The sequence below is a fragment of the Ranitomeya variabilis genome, chromosome 4 (genome assembly GCF_051348905.1).
Source record: "Ranitomeya variabilis isolate aRanVar5 chromosome 4, aRanVar5.hap1, whole genome shotgun sequence".
Taxonomy (NCBI): Eukaryota; Metazoa; Chordata; class Amphibia; order Anura; family Dendrobatidae; genus Ranitomeya; species Ranitomeya variabilis.
The window spans coordinates 664701305-664718042 of NC_135235.1; the positions used below are offsets into that span (position 1 = coordinate 664701305).

The window sequence follows — 16738 nt, forward strand, 5'->3', positions numbered from 1 at the left end:
CGCTGCGATCTTGTTTGATCACAGTGTTCCGGAGGTTAAAGTGCCCCCCTGGGATCGATGTACTATTCAGTCCATGGGGATTAAAGTCCCAGGTCACATGGACGGAATAGTACGTCGGATGGCAGAAAGAGGTTAAGTACAACATGTCATAAAAAATATTCTCAGAATCACTGGGATCCGTTGATCCGTTCTAGAGTTATAACCTCATAAATTGACACTATGAGAATTGAAAAAATTGGCCTCCTGAGGAATGTGAAAACAAGCTGGGGACTGTGGATGTTAAAAAAAAAAAAAAAAAAAGGTCTCTCCCAAATGCCCAAGATCTAAATTTAAAACACCTTGCTCTGCACTAATTTGAAAAGTTCTCTTTAACTGTATAATATTTCTTCAAGTATCTTATCTTCTTGCCCAAGAAGAGGTGCGAAACCGGCTAAATAAGATTAAAATAGATAAATCTCCGGGTTCGGATGGCATACACCCACGAGTACTAAGAGAACTAAGTAATGTAATAGATAAACCATTATTTCTTATTTTTAGGGACTCTATAGCGACGGGGTCTGTTCCGCAGGACTGGCGCATAGCAAATGTGGTGCCAATATTCAAAAAGGGCTCTAAAAGTGAACCTGGAAATTATAGGCCAGTAAGTCTAACCTCTACTGTTGGTAAAATATTTGAAGGGTTTCTGAAGGATGTTATTCTGGATTATCTCAATGAGAATAACTGTTTAACTCCATATCAGCATGGGTTTATGAGAAATCGCTCCTGTCAAACCAATCTAATCAGTTTTTATGAAGAGGTAAGCTATAGGCTGGACCACGGTGAGTCATTGGACGTGGTATATCTCGATTTTTCCAAAGCATTTGATACCGTGCCGCACAAGAGGTTGGTACACAAAATGAGAATGCTTGGTCTGGGGGAAAATGTGTGTAAATGGGTAAGTAACTGGCTTAGTGATAGAAAGCAGAGGGTGGTTATAAATGGTATAGTCTCTAACTGGGTCGCTGTGACCAGTGGGGTACCGCAGGGGTCGGTATTGGGACCTGTTCTCTTCAACATATTCATTAATGATCTGGTAGAAGGTTTACACAGTAAAATATTGATATTTGCAGATGATACAAAACTATGTAAAGCAGTTAATACAAGAGAAGATAGTATTCTGCTACAGATGGATCTGGATAAGTTAGAAACTTGGGCTGAAAGGTGGCAGATGAGGTTTAACAATGATAAATGTAAGGTTATGCACATGGGAAGAAGGAATCAATATCACCATTACACACTGAACGGGAAACCACTGGGTAAATCTGACAGGGAGAAGGACTTGGGGATTCAGTTAATGATAAACTTACCTGGAGCAGCCAGCCAGCAGCTGCCAAGGCAAACAGGATCATGGGGTGCATTAACCCCTTAAGCCCCGAGGGTGGTTTGCACGTTAATGACCGGGCCAATTTTTACAATTCTGACCACTGTCCCTTTATGAGGTTATAACTCTGGAACGCTTTGACGGATCTTGGCGATTCTAACATTGTTTTCTCGTGACATATTGTACTTCATGTTAGTGGTAAAATTTATTCGATATAACTTGCGTTTATTTGTGAAAAAAAACGGAAATTTGGCGAAAATTTTGAAAATTTCGCAATTTTCCAACTTTGAATTTTTATGCCCTTAAATCACAGACATATGTCACGCAAAATACTTAATAAGTAACATTTCCCACATGTCTACTTTACATCAGCACAATTTTGGAACCAAAATTTTTTTTTGTGACGGAGTTATAAGGGTTAAAAGTTGACCAGCAATTTCTCATTTTTACAACACCATTTTTTTTTAGGGACCACATCTCATTTGAAGTCATTTTGAGGGGTCTATATGATAGAAAATACCCAAGTGTGACACCATTCTAAAAACTGCACCTCTCAAGGTGCTCAAAACCACATTCAAGAAGTTTATTAACCCTTCAGGTGTTTCACAGGAATTTTTGGAATGTTTAACCCCTTCAAGTCGCGGCCCTTTTTCGTTTTTGTGTTTTCGTTTTTCGCTCCCCTCCTTCCCAGAGCCATAACTTTTTTATTTTTCCGTCAATATGGCCATGTGAGGGCTTATTTTTTGCGGGACGAGTTATACTTTTGAACGACATCATTGGTTTTACCATGTCATGTACTAGAAAATGGGAAAAAAATTCCAAGTGCGTTGAAATTGCAAAAAAAGTGCAATCCCACACTTGTTTTTTGTTTGTTTTTTTTGCTAGGTTCACTAAATGCTAAAACTGAGCTGCCATTATGATTCTCTAGGTCATTACGAGTTCATAGACACCTAACATGTCTAGGTTATTTTTTATCCAAGTGGTGAAAAAAAATTCCAAACTTTGCTTAAAAAAAAAAAAAAAAAAAAAAGTGCAATTTTCCGATACCCGTAGCGTCTCCAATTTTCGTGATCTGGGGTCAAGTGAGGGCTTATTTTTTGCGTGCCGAGCTGATGTTTTTAATGATACCATTTCGGCGCAGATACATTCTTTTGATCGCCCGTTATTGCATTTTAACGCAATGTCGCGGCGACCAAAAAAACGTAATTCTGGCGTTTCGGATTTTTTTCTCGCTACGCTGTTTAGCGATCAGGTTAATACTTTTTTTTATTTGATAGATCGGGCGATTCTGAACGCGGCGATACCAAATATGTGTAGGTTTTGGGTTTTTTTTATTGTTTTATTTAGGATGGGGCGAAAGGGGGGTGATTTAAACTTTTATATTTTTAATATTTTTTTCACATTTTTAAAAACTTTTTTTTTTCACTTTTGCCATGCTTCAGTAGCCTCCAAGGGAGGCTAGAAGCAGGCACAGCCCGATCGGCTCTGCTACATAACAGCGATCATCAGATCGCTGTTATGTAGGAGAATTGCAGGTGTGCTGTGAGCGCCGACCACAGGGGGGCGCTCACAGCCACCAGCGATCAGTAACCATAGAGGTCTCAAGGACCTCTATGGTTACCTTCCTGATGCATCGCCGACCCCCGATCATGTGACGGGGGTCGGCGATGACGTCATTTCCGGCCGCCCGGCCGGAGGCGGTAGTTAAATGCCGCTGTCTGCATTTGACAGCGGCATTTAACAGGTTAATAGCGGCGGGTGAATAGCGATTTCACCCGCCGCTATTGCGCGCACATGTCAGCTGTACAAAACAGCTGACATGTCGCGACTTTGATGTGCGCTCACCGCCGGAGCGCACATCAAAGCAGGGGACCCGACATGCGCAGTACATGTACGGCGCATGTCGTGAAAGGGTTAAACAAAAATGAACATTTAACTTTTTTTCACACAAAATTTATTTCAGCTCCAATTTGTTTTATTTTACCAAGGGTAACAGGAGAAAATGGACCCCCCCCAAAGTTGTTGTACAATTTGTCCTGAGTACGCTGATACCCCATATGTGGGTGTAAACCATTGTTTGGGCGCATAGCAGAGCTTGGAAGGGAAGGAGCGCCATTTGACTTTTCAATGCAAAATTGACTGGAATTGAGATGAGACGCCATGTTGCGTTTGGAGAGCCCCTGATGTGCCTAAACACTGAAACCCCCTACAAGTGACACCATTTTGGAAAGTAGACCCCCTAAGGAACTTATTTAGATGTGTGGTGAGCACTTTGACCCACCAAGTGCTTCACAGAAGTTTATAATGCAGAGCCGTAAAAATAAAAAATCATATTTTTTCACAAAAATTATCTTTTCGCCCCCAATTTTTTATTTTCCCAAGGGTAAGAGAAGAAATTGGACCCCAAAAAATGTTGTGCAATTTGTCCTGAGTACGCTGATACCCCATATGTGGGTGTAAACCATTGTTTGGGCGCATGGCTGAGCTTCGAAGGGAAGGAGCGCCATTTGACTTTTCAATGCAAAATTGACTGGAATTGAGATGGGACGCCATGTTGCGTTTGGAGAGCCCCTGATGTGCCTAAACATTGAAACCCCCCACAAGTGACACCATTTTGGAAAGTAGACCCCCTAAGGAACTTATCTAGATGTGTTTTGAGAGCTTTTGTTACGTTCACATTTGCGTTGTGCGCCGCAGCGTCGGCGCCGCAGCGCACAACGCAAACGAAAACGCGGCAAAACGCACGCTAAAACGCTGCGTTTTGCGCCGCATGCGTCCTTTTTGGCCGAAAGTTGGACGCAAAAAAAATGCAACTTGAAGCGTTTCTTGCGTCCAACGCTTGCGGCCATGCGGCGCAAAACGCAGCACAACGCATGTCCATGCGCCCCCATGTTAAGTATAGGGGCGCATGACGCATGCGGCGCCCGACGCTGCGGCGCTGACCGCAAATGTGAACGTAGCCTTTGAACCCCCAAGTGTTTCACTACAGATTATAACGCAGAGCCGTGAAAATATATATATATTTTTTTTCACAAAAATGATTTTTTAGCCCCCAGCTTTGTATTTTTACAAGGGTAACAGAATAAATTGGACCCCAAAATTTGTTGTCCAATTTGTCCTGAGTACGCTGATACCCCATATGTGGGGGGGAACCACTGTTTGGGCGCATGACAGAGCTCGGAAGGGAAGGAGCGCCATTTGGAATGCAGACTTAAATGGATTGGTCTGCAGCCATCACGTTGCATTTGCAGAGCCCCTGATGTACCCAAACAGTACAAACCCCCCACAAGTGACCCCATATTGGAAACTAGTCCTCCCAAGGAACTTATCTAGATGTGTTTTGAGAACTTTGAACCCCCAAGTGTTTCACTACAGTTTATAACGCAGAGCCGTGAAAATAAAACATCTTTTTTTTTCTCACAAAAATGATTTTTAGCCCCCCAAATTTTTAATTTTCCCAAGGATAACAAGAGAACTTGGACCCCAGAAGTTGTTGTTCAATTTGTCCCGAGTACGCTGATAACCCATATGTTGGGGTAAACCCCTTTTTGGGCGCACGGGAGACCTCGGAAGGGAAGGAGCACTGTTTTACTTTTTCATGCAGAATTGGCTGGAATTGAGATTGGACACCATGTCGCGTTTGGAGAGCCCCTGATGTGCTTGGACAGTGGAAACTCCCCAATTCTACCTGAAACCCTAACCGAAACACACCCCTAACCCTAATCCCAACGGTAACCCTAACCACACCCCTAGCCCTGACACACCCATAATTCTAATCCCAACCCTAATCCAAACCGTAAATGTAATTCAAACCCTAACTTTAGCCCCAACCCTAACCCTAACTTTAGCCCCAACCCTAACCCTAACTTTACCTCCAACCCTAGCCCTAACTTTAGCCCCAACCCGAACCCTAGCCCTAACCCTAACTCTAGCCCTAACCCTAACCCTAATGGGAAAATGGAAATAAATACATTTTTTTAATTTTATTATTTTTCCATAACTAAGCGGGTGATGAAGGAGGGTTTGATTTACTTTTATAGCGTTTTTTTATATCGGATTTTTATGATTGGCAGCTGTCACACACTAAAAGACGCTTTTTATAGCAAAAAAGTTTTTGCGTCTCCACATTTTGAGACCTATAATTTTTCCACATTTTGCTCCACAGAGTCATGTGAGGTCTTGTTTTTTGCGGGACGAGTTGACGTTTTTATTGGTAACATTTTCGGACACGTGACCATTTTTGATCACTTTTTATTCCGATTTTTGTGAGGCAGAATGACCAAAAACCAGCTATTCATGAATTTCTTTTGGGAGAGGCGTTTATACCGTTCCACGTTTGGTAAATTTGATAAAGCAGTTTTATTCTTCGGGTCAGTACGATTACAGTGATACCTCATTTATATCATTTTTTTATGTTTTGGCGCTTTTATACGATAAAAGCTATTTTATAGAAAAAATAATTATTTTGGTATCGCTTTATTCTCAGGACTATAACTTTTTTATTTTTTTGCTGATGATGCTGTTTGGCGGCTTGTTTTTTGCGGGACAAGATGACATTTTCAGCGGTACCATCATTATTTATATCAGTCTTTTTGATCGCGTGTTATTCCACTTTTTGTTCGGCGGTATGGTAATAAAGCGTTTTTTGCCTCGTTTTTTTTTTTTTTTCTTACGGTGTTTACTGAAGGGGTTAACTAGTGGGGCAGTTTTATAGGTTGGGTCGTTACGGACGCGGCGATACTAAATATGTGTACTTCTATTGTTTTGTTTTTTTTATTTAGATAAAGAAATGTATTTATGGGAATAATATATATATATTTTTTTTATTATTTATTTAGGAATTATTATTTTTTTTTTTTACACATGTGGAAATTTTTTTTTTAAACTTTTTTACTTTGTCCCGGGGGGGGGGGACATCACAGATCGATGATCTGATAGTGTGCACAGCACTCTATCAGATCACCGATCTCACTGACAGGGCTGCAGGCTTACCAGCGTCTGCACTGAGCAGGCACTCGGTAAGCCACCTCCTTCCCTGCAGGACCCGGATGCCGCGGCCATCTTGGATCTGGGACCTGCAGGGAGGAAGGAGGTAGGAGACCCTCGCAGCAACGCGATCACATCGCGTTGCTACGGGGGTCTCAGGGAAGCCCGCAGGGAGCCCCTCCCTGCGCGATGCTTCCCTGTACCGCCGGCACTCCGCGATCATGTTTGATCGCGGTGTGCCGGGGGTCAATGTGCCGGGGGCGGTCCGTGACCGCTCCTGGCACATAGTGCCGGATGTCAGCTGCGATAGGCAGCTGACACCCGGCCGCGATCGGCCGCGCTCCCCCCGTGAGCGTGGCCGATCGCGTATGACGTACTATCCCGTCACCGGGAATTAAGTCCCAGGTCACCTTGACGGGATAGTACGTCATACGGGACTAAGGGGTTAAAAGAGGTCTGGATACACATGATGAGAGCATTATACTGCCTCTGTACAAATCCCTAGTTAGACCACACATGGAGTACTGTGTCCAGTTTTGGGCACCGGTGCTCAGGAAGGATATAATGGAACTAGAGAGAGTACAAAGGAGGGCAACAAAATTAATAAAGGGGATGGGAGAACTACAATACCCAGATAGATTAGCAAAATTAGGATTATTTAGTCTAGAAAAAAGACGACTGAGGGGCGATCTAATAACCATGTATAAGTATATAAGGGGACAATACAAATATCTCGCTGAGGATCTGTTTATACCAAGGAAGGTGACGGGCACAAGGGGGCATTCTTTGCGTCTGGAGGAGAGAAGGTTTTTCCACCAACATAGAAGAGGATTCTTTACTGTTAGGGCAGTGAGAATCTGGAATTGCTTGCCTGAGGAGGTGGTGATGGCGAACTCAGTCGAGGGGTTCAAGAGAGGCCTGGATGTCTTCCTGGAGCAGAACAATATTGTATCATACTATATTATTAATATTATTAGGTTCTGTAGAAGGACGTAGATCTGGGGATTTATTATGATGGAATATAGGCTGAACTGGATGGACAAATGTTTTTTTTCGGCCTTACTAACTGTTACTATGTTATCTGACAGAAAACGCCACCGAAACCCATACTCTAATTACTCCAGAGAGGTTTCACCATTAGTTACTAATTTTTACATAAATTCTTGTGTTTTGATTTTTTCATCATTATGCAGTTTACCGTTCACATTAATTTATTTTATATTTAGATTGGACATTTCTGAATGCAGCGATATCAAATGTGTATTTTCTTTTTTTTTTTATATATACACTGCTCAAAAAAATAAAGTGAACACTAAAATCCCACATCCTATATATCACTGAATGAAATATTCCTGTTGTAAATCTTTATTCATGACATAGTGGAATGTGTTGAGAACAATAAAACCTAAAAATGATCAACGTAAATCACAACTAATATCCCACAGAGGTCTGAAGTTGGAAAAAAATCAAAATCAAAGTGAAAAATGAAGTTACAGGCTGATCCAACTTCAGTGGAAATGCCTCAAGACGAAGAAATGATGCTCAGTAGTGTGTATGGCCTCCACGTGCCTGTATGATCTCCCTACAACGCCTGGGCATGCTCCTGATGAGGCGACAGATGGTCTCCTGAGGGATCTCCTCCCAGACCTGGACTAAAGCATTCGCCAACTCCTAGACAGTCTGTGGTGCAACGTGATGTTGGTGGATGGTGCGAGACATGATGTCCCAGATGTGTTCAATCGGATTCAGGTCTGGGGAACGGGCGGGCCAGTCCATAGCTTCAATGCCTAGTTACTAATTTTTACTAATGAAGTCTGTTGAGTGATAACGTCAGTAGATGTGTTATTGTCGGTAGTCATTTTTTTTACCACAGTAATTAGCGCCCAAAATACTTTGATTTAGCCACTTCCTGCAGCCAGTTATCTGTTCCTGTCAGCAGTCTGCATTATGAATATCTGATCAGAGCACCACATAAAGACCCCCCCAGGCTCTCCCTGGGGCATGAGCATATCATTAACTAAAAACTGAAAATAAAGATTAAAAAACAACCATAAGATGGATTACATCAACCAAGGTATCATTTTAATCAGTATAACGGTGCCAGTCTGACACTGTCTGTAGGTTACTGTGCACAATCCTGCTGACAGGTGCCCTCTAAGTTGTGGCAGAAGACCAGATGGAGACTGTAGGGAATTTAATATCCCACACTAGGGTCAGCGTTAGGACGCTCCGTGGTTCTGTCCACCCCCCCCCCCCCCCCAATTAGACAAATGAGAATATCTGATTTTTTACTTATAGTAAAATTTGTTTCTCGTATTCATTGGAGGACACCAGAGGCGTAACTACCACGGTCACAGCGGTCGCCACTGCGACTGGGCCCAGTGGGTCAGGGGGCCTGGCTGGTAAGAGGCATGCCGACTCCAGCAAAAGCCGCCATCAGGGCATTACTGCCCTTACTGGCGTATGGGGCCCGATGAGCAGAGGGGGCCCACAGCGGATTCTGCCGCTTCGGTAACTGATCGCGCGTCCTCCGACGCACGATCAGTTAAAATCTGTTGGAGTGCAGTGCACTACAACAGTTAACAGCCGCCAGCTGATGTCAGCGCGCACTGTCATATGCCGGAACGACGATGCGCGCCTCAGCCGAATCGTGGGTGAGGACATTGCTGGCGCTCGGCCAGGTAAGGAAAAACTTTTCTTTTTTTTTCTTTCTGTAAAGCCACAGTATGGGGCATATTATACAGGTATTGGGGTGCATTATACTACTATGGGGGGGGGGGAGGAAGGGGATGCATTATACTGCTATGGCGCTGCCGCATTTTATACTCCTATGGCGCTGCCGCATTTTTTACTGCTATGGGGCTGCTGCATTATACTATATATGACTATGGGGTGCATTATACTACTATGGAGGACTTTCAGGGTGCATTATACTTAATAAGATGACTATGTGGGTGCATAATACTTTGTAGGAGGACTATTGCATTATACTTAATAAGATGACTATGTGGGGTGCATAAAAATACTTTGTAGGAGGACTATTGCATTATACTTAATAAGATGACTATGTGGGTGCATAATACTTTGTAGGAGGACTATGAAGTGCATTTTACTACTCTGAAGTTCTGCGGGGTGCATTATACTCTATTGAGGACTATGGGCTGTGCATTATACTTTATGGATGACTATGGAGGTGCATTTGATTATGCTACATGGATGACTATGAACTGTGCAGTATATCATATAGAGGACTATGGTGGTGCATAATATATGGAGGACTATGGGGGTGCATTATACTTCTTATAGGGATCCCCATTACTTCTGTGTGAGCCCCTCATGAGTATAATGGTTTATTTTCTTTTATACATTACAGAACAATGGCAAAATGGGGGACACATATATACCAGGATGGGGCACCGGATAAGGGATATATAACAGAATGGGCAATATATATACCAGAATGGGGTCAGGATAGGGCACATATGTACCAGGACGGAGTGTGCATATCTATAATTTATTCAGGATGGCAGGGGGCACAGTCCAAATCTTGCATCGTGAGTCAATCGGACTCTAGTTATGCCACTGGGGGATACAGTTCCCTCCCTTGATTTTCCTTTTGGGGGAACAGTTTTGTTTCTTCTTGCCTCCAGGTGGCAGCAAACTATCCCATGTTTCTGCGACCCCCTATGAGGGCTACGAGAATCAGATTTTACGGTAAGTAAAAAATCTATTTTTTGCATGGTTAACATTTTTTGATGGCTTTTTTAGAAATATTTTGGAGGCAGAATGAACAAAGAGTTGAACATCATGCTCTACATGTTCATGCTATGACATCTTCTATTAGTCTGTGAACTGTTATTGTCTTAGTGAATAATTAAATTTTGCTCCATAACTTCTCTTTTCTATAGTAATTTTGAGTAGAAATGTTCAAAAATATAAATTTAAAGGACATTTTATCAATAAATAATTATTGGTTTTATTCTTGGCAGATGACTGTACCAGGATATCAGAGGGACAGCTGACATCTTCAGTTTTTAAATCAGATGAACTTGAGATCACACAGGATACAATTGAAGTGAATGCTAAGAAAAATAAAAGTCAGAAAAGAGGCATTAAAAAACGAATTGCTCTTAAAGCAAAGAAGCCAGTTACACATTCAGAATATGGGAATAGTTGTCCCCTCGAAGCTTCTTTTGTTAAACATCAAAAAATTCACACAGAGGAGAAGATATTTTCTTGTTCCAAATGTGGGAGATGTTTTAACCAAAAATCAGATCTTATTAGGCATGAGAGAGTGCATACTGGAAAGAAGCCATATTCATGTTCAGAATGTGGGAAATGTTTTGTACAGAAAGCATCACTTGTTAGTCACCACAGTACTCACACAGGGGAGAAGCCTTTTCGATGTTCAGAATGTGGAAAATGTTTTGCATGGAAATCACACTTTGTTATACACCGGAAAACTCACACAGGGGAGAAGCCATATTCATGTTCAGAATGTGGAAAATGTTTTCTACAGAAGTCATTGCTTGTTAGTCACCAGAGACGTCACACAGGGGAGATGCCGTTTTCATGTTCAGAATGTGGAAAATGTTTTGTAGAGAAATCACCTCTTGTTAAACATCAAAGAACTCACACAGGGGAGAAGCCTTTTTCATGTTCAGAATGTGGAAAATGTTATGGACAGAGATCACATCTTGTTACACATCAGAGAACTCACACAGGGGAGAAGCCTTTTTCATGTTCAGAATGTGGAATATGTTTTGTACGAAAATCACACCTTGATAGACACCAGAGAACTCACACAGGGAAGAAGCCTTTTTCATGTTCAGAATGTGGAAAATGTTTTGTAGAGAAATCTCATCTTGTTAAACATCAGAGAACTCACACAGGGGAGAAACCATATTCATGTTCAGAATGTGGAATATGTTTTGTACATAAATCTTCGCTTCTTAGTCACCAAAGAACTCACACAGGGCAAATGCCTTTTTCATGTTCAGAATGTGGAAAATGTTTTATACAGAAATCATTGCTTGTTAGACACCAGAGAACTCACACGGGGGAGAAATCCTATTCATGTTCAGAATGTGGAAAATGTTTTGTACATAATTCGTCGCTTGTTAGTCACCAGAGAAGTCACACAGTGGAGAAGCCATATTCATGTTCAGAATGTGGAAAATGTTTTGTAGAGGAATCATTGTTTCTTAGACACCATAGAACTCATACAGGGGAGAAACCTTTTTCATGTTCAGAATGTGGGAAATGTTTTGCATGGAAATCACACTTTGTTAGACACCAGAGAACTCACACAGGAGAGAAGTTATATTCATGTTCAGAATGTGGGAAATGTTTGGCAGATAAATCAAGTGTTGTTAAGCACCAGAAAATTCACACAAGTGAGAAGCAATGTTCATATTAACAATGTGGGAAATGTTGGTGAACAATAATGCTATTTTCTTAAATATCTAAAATCCCTCATGAGGATTTATTTTTAGCGGGATGAGTTGTGCTTTTGAATGACTCCATTGATTTTACCATATAGTGCAGTGGAATAAAGGGGAAAATTTCCAAGTGCGGTTAAATTGCCCAAAAAAATTGCAATTCCACAATTTATTATTATTATTTTTTTTATATTTGTACCATGTTCACTAAATGTTAAAACTGACCTGTCATTATAATTCTCTGCGTCATTTTGAGTTTGCAGATATTAAACATGTATAGTTTCTTATTTACTTAAGTGGCCAAAAAAAATCCCTTGTTTTTCAAGGAAAATTTTAAAATGGCGTCATTTTCCAAGCCCCATATTGTCTCCGTTTTTTGGGGACTGGGTGAGGACTTATTTTTTGCACACTGAGCTGACGTTTTTATTGATACCATTTCACGGTATATACAATGTTTTGATCACCTGTTGCATTTTATTGCAATGTTGCAGCGACCAAAAAAAACATAATTCTTGTGTTTTGATTTTTTATCATTATGCCGTTTACTGTTCGCATTAATTTATTTTATATTTAGATTGGACATTTCTGAATGCAGCGATATCAAATGTGTATTTTCTTTTTTTATATATATACACTGCTCAAAAAAATAAAGTGAACACTAAAATCCCACATCCTATATATCACTGAATTAAATATTCCTGTTGTAAATCTTTATTCATTACATAGTGGAATGTGTTGAGAACAATAAAACCTAAAAATGATCAACGTAAATTACATCTAATATCCCACAGAGGTCTGAAGTTGGATTGATGCTCAAAATCAAAGTGAAAAGTTACAGGCTAACAAGATGTCATACTCACCCTCTTCGTGCCGTCGCTTCATCTCCATCCCTGCATCTCTGTTGTCTCGGCAGCTGTTCCTGTGCTGAGCAGTCACATGGTACCGCCAATTAAGATAATAAATATGCACGCGTCACCACCCATAGGCGTGGAGCGCATATTCACTACCATGCATACAACAATGGGACCGGGGGGAGCCACACATACCAGAACGGGGGAGCCACATACCAGGACAAGGGGAGCCATGTATAGCAGGACAGGGATGAGGGGACAATGCATACCCGGCTTATACTCGAGTCAATAAGCTTACCCAGTTTTCCCGTAGCAAAAGTAGGTGCATCGGCTTATACTAGGGTCGGCTTATACTCGAGTATATACGGTACTTATGTTCCACCATAATTTGCAAAATAAATCTTGCCAAATCAGACAAGCTGATTTTCTGGATTTGTTTTCTCATTTTGACTCTCATAGTTTTTGTCTACCTATGATGTCAATTACAGGACTCTGTCATCTTTGTAAGTGGGAGAACTTGCACAATTGGTGGCTGACTAAATAGTTTTTTTCCCACTGTATATGCACTGCAGAGTGTTCATTATAAATTGTTTTCTCCTTCGTCTCATTGGGGGACACAGGACAGTGGGGACACAGGACAGTAGACAGTGGGTGTATGCTTCTGCCGCCAGGAGGCTGACACTAAGAAAACTTGAAAAAAGTTAGCTCCTCCTCCGTCGTATACACCCTGACACTGGGTACCAGAGAATCCAGTTCATGCTTAGTGTCTCAAGGAGGCACACGTTTGGGTCCCTCATCTTTTTGGCCCCCTTTTCAACATTTTACGGATGAGCGGGCGACGGACCCTTCTGAGGGTCCGATCTCCCCAAACCAACAACGGGCAAGCATGTGCGAGTATCCTCCACGTATCCTTCCCCGCGACGTGGGATCTCTCACCGGACTTGGCCCTGACCACCCTGAGGTATTGGACCCTAGGCTGTACAGGTGCCCCCAGATGTCCGTGTGATCCCCCCCTTATTTTTTCTACACCCTGCGACTCTGCCATGGTGAGAGATGGGGTGGTGGACGGTCCCTCTCCTTATTCCTAGTAAATAATGGAGTCAGGGTTCCTGCACCGTCTTTCCTCCCCCGCTGGATCTTTCTATATCCCTGCTGGGGGAAGGGGCAGTCAAGGGGCGCTCCGGATATATGTTTACCTGACATGGATCTGATGGAGGGTCCCCAGTGCCTCCAGGCATCTTGTGCGGGGTCCCCGGGGAACCGTCGCTGCTGCGGTCTCCGGGTGCTTTTTTGCGCTGCTGGGCCTCCCAGGGGGCACAATGCGGCGGCGCCGCAGCGGTGTGCGCTGCCGGTACCACGACGGTGCGGGCGCAGTCAGCGCTTCAGCCTCTGGGAGGCCTCAGGGGGACACAGGCCTGCGGCAGCTGCGCCAAGCACTTCCGGGCCTTTCGGCGTCTTCCGGCCAGCAGACCACGCTGTGAGGCCCCGCCCCCTCCGGCGTTTCTGCTTCCGGATCCTTCCCCCTTTCCTCGCTGGGAAAAAATCGAGGCCCCGGCTTCAGGCCTACTACAGGCCGCATCGTAACAGGGCAGTCCTGCTCCATTATCGTGGGGACACAGGACAGGGGTGAGTGCTTCTCCCCCCAGCTATCAGTATCTCGGGCCCGGTGTATAGCATCACTGATTACCATGTCTAGGAAGAGTAAATCTCACGTGGTCCTATACACTGGTTGTGTAGCTTGCCACTCTGCCTTTCTGCATGCCCAGACTAACTGCCTCTGTGAGGTCTGCGACTCCGAGCGCGCCCAGGAGCCCCCCCGCCAGCCCTCCAGCTCCTGCCCCTCAGACAGAGGCTGGGGCAGTTCCACCACAGTGGGTCTCGTCCTTATCGCAATCCATGGCATCCCTGACTGAAGCAATTAAATCCCTTCAGACCCCGGCAGCCGGGGCCAGCTGCCCATCTGTCTCGGGAAAGGCCTCAGCGTCTCAGGAGCCTTTGGCCTGCAGGGGCCGCTCCCACACTAGACAGACGCATGGAAAGCGGATTCGCTCAGCATCACCTAGGCCCTCAGGTGCTTCTGCATCCTGGAGCTCCGTATCACGTTCTCCTTCCCCAGCAGAGAGCGGGGAAGTTGAGACAGATTATGAGTCGGAAGAGTCCCTTAATTTTGAGACTCCAGGGTTTCAGGAGTCGGTGGATAGCTTGATCGAAGCCGTCAATCAGTCCCTGGGGATAGAGGAAGAGCTCGCCTCATCCTCAGATCATAAGGTTTCATTTAAGCGGGCCAAACAGGCCCATAGGGTCTTTTCCTCTTACCCTGAGTTTGAGGACCTGATCCAGCGTAATCGAGAACATCCTGACAAGCGTTTTTCGGGGCATAAAGCCTTGAAGGCTAGGTATCCCTTTGCTACTGAGCTATGTAGTAAATGGGCAGAGAATCCTGCTGTGGATCCTCCGGTGTCTCGTTTAGCCTCCAACACTTTGCTTTCTCTTCCTAATGGTTCATCAACTAAGGACCCCACGGATCGTCTTATTGAGAGCTTGGCTCGTTCTGTTTTTGAGGCTTCAAGTTCTGCACTTTTTCCCTCTTTTGCGGCAACTTGGGTTGCTAAAGCTATGATTTCTTGGTCAGAGTCCTTAACTAAGGCTCTTAAAGAAGGGAATTTGCCTGCGGAGCTGGCAGAAATGTCTTCTCAGATAGCTCTTGCTGGTAGTTATCTGATCAATGCATCTCTTGATGCGGCAGAATGTGCCTCTTCTGCTGCAGCTAATGCTATTGCTATTAGAAGGGCACTCTGGTTAAGAACATGGCGGGCCGACTCTACTTCCAAAAAATCTCTTACGACCCTTCCGTATCAGGGGGGTCGCCTGTTCGGAGAGAGGTTGGATCAGCTTATTTCTGATTCCACTGGTGGGAAGAGTAAGTTTCTTCCTCAGCAGAGGGTTAGACAGCCTTTTCGTCGCTTAATACAGGCCCGCTTCAAGTCTTTTCGTAATGTTAGATGGGCCCCAGCCCCGAGCTCTACTGCGCAGGGTCGACCCAATCAAGACCGAGACTCTCGGACCTCCTATTCGGCCAACCAGGGGGGAAGAATGCGTTTCCAGTCAGCTAGATCCAGAGGATCTAGAACTCATATGTTTTCAGCCAAGTGACTGGAGGCCTCCTCAGGATGCAATCGCCGTGGATGCACTGGTACTGTCAAGGTGAAAATATACTTTCTTATACACCTTTTGTACTTTTATATATCATATACTGTGAAACAATAAGTTTTCCCCTGCTAAAGCAAATGTAATTGTATTTAAAGATGGCCGCCAGAGTTCAGTTTCGTTTCAGGTTAGTGTCTGGAGGGATGAAGATTCATTTCTTTAGAAACGAAACTTAAGGAATGTGAAGAAAAGGAGGATCCACCAGAAGATGTCAGAACAAATCAGAAAGACTGAATGCTAGCTTAAACCCCGCCTAATGCACGCCTTCCCCTAACACTCAATATAGTATTGTGTATTTTAAAATAAAGTTCAGTTGCTGTGACGGTTACACACATGTGTGTGGATCCACGAGCATGCACTAAAGGTACCGTCACATTAAGCGACGCTGCAGCGATAGCGACAACGATGCCGATCGCTGCAGCGTCGCTGTTTGATCGCTGGAGAGCTGTCATACAGACCGCTCTCCAGCGACCAACGATGCCGAGGTCCCCGGGTAACCAGGGTAAACATCGGGTTGCTAAGCGCAGGGCCGCGCTTAGTAACCCGATGTTTACCCTGGTTACCAGCGTAAAAGTAAAAAAAACAAACAGTACATACTTACATTCGCGTCCCCCGGCGTCTGCTTCCTGACACTGAGCTTCGGCCCTAATAGCAGAGCGGTGACGTCACCGCTGTGCTTTCACTTTAGGGCCGGCGCTCAGTCAGTGTCAGGAAGCAGACGCTGGGGGAGGTATGACGCTGGGTGAGTATGTACTGTTTGTTTTTTTTACTTTTACGCTGGTAACCAGGGTAAACATCGGGTTACTAAGCGCGGCCCTGCGCTTGGTAACCCGATGTTTACCCTGGTTACCAGTGTAAAACATCGCTGGTATCGTTGCTTTTGGTGTCAAACA

At 43.9% G+C, this 16738-nt stretch overlaps 1 protein-coding gene across 1 annotated transcript in view; it reads left to right on the plus strand.

Annotated features, from left to right (window-relative positions):
• The window catches only part of LOC143766240 (uncharacterized), a 58510-nt gene extending 45944 nt beyond the window's left edge, over positions 1-12566 (plus strand). The window contains exon 7 of the mRNA XM_077253757.1: positions 10336-12566. Coding sequence (XP_077109872.1) covers positions 10336-11765 — 1430 coding nt within the window. The 3' untranslated portion in view covers positions 11766-12566. The remainder of the gene's footprint in view (positions 1-10335) is intronic.
• The last annotated feature ends 4172 nt before the right edge of the window (positions 12567-16738 follow it).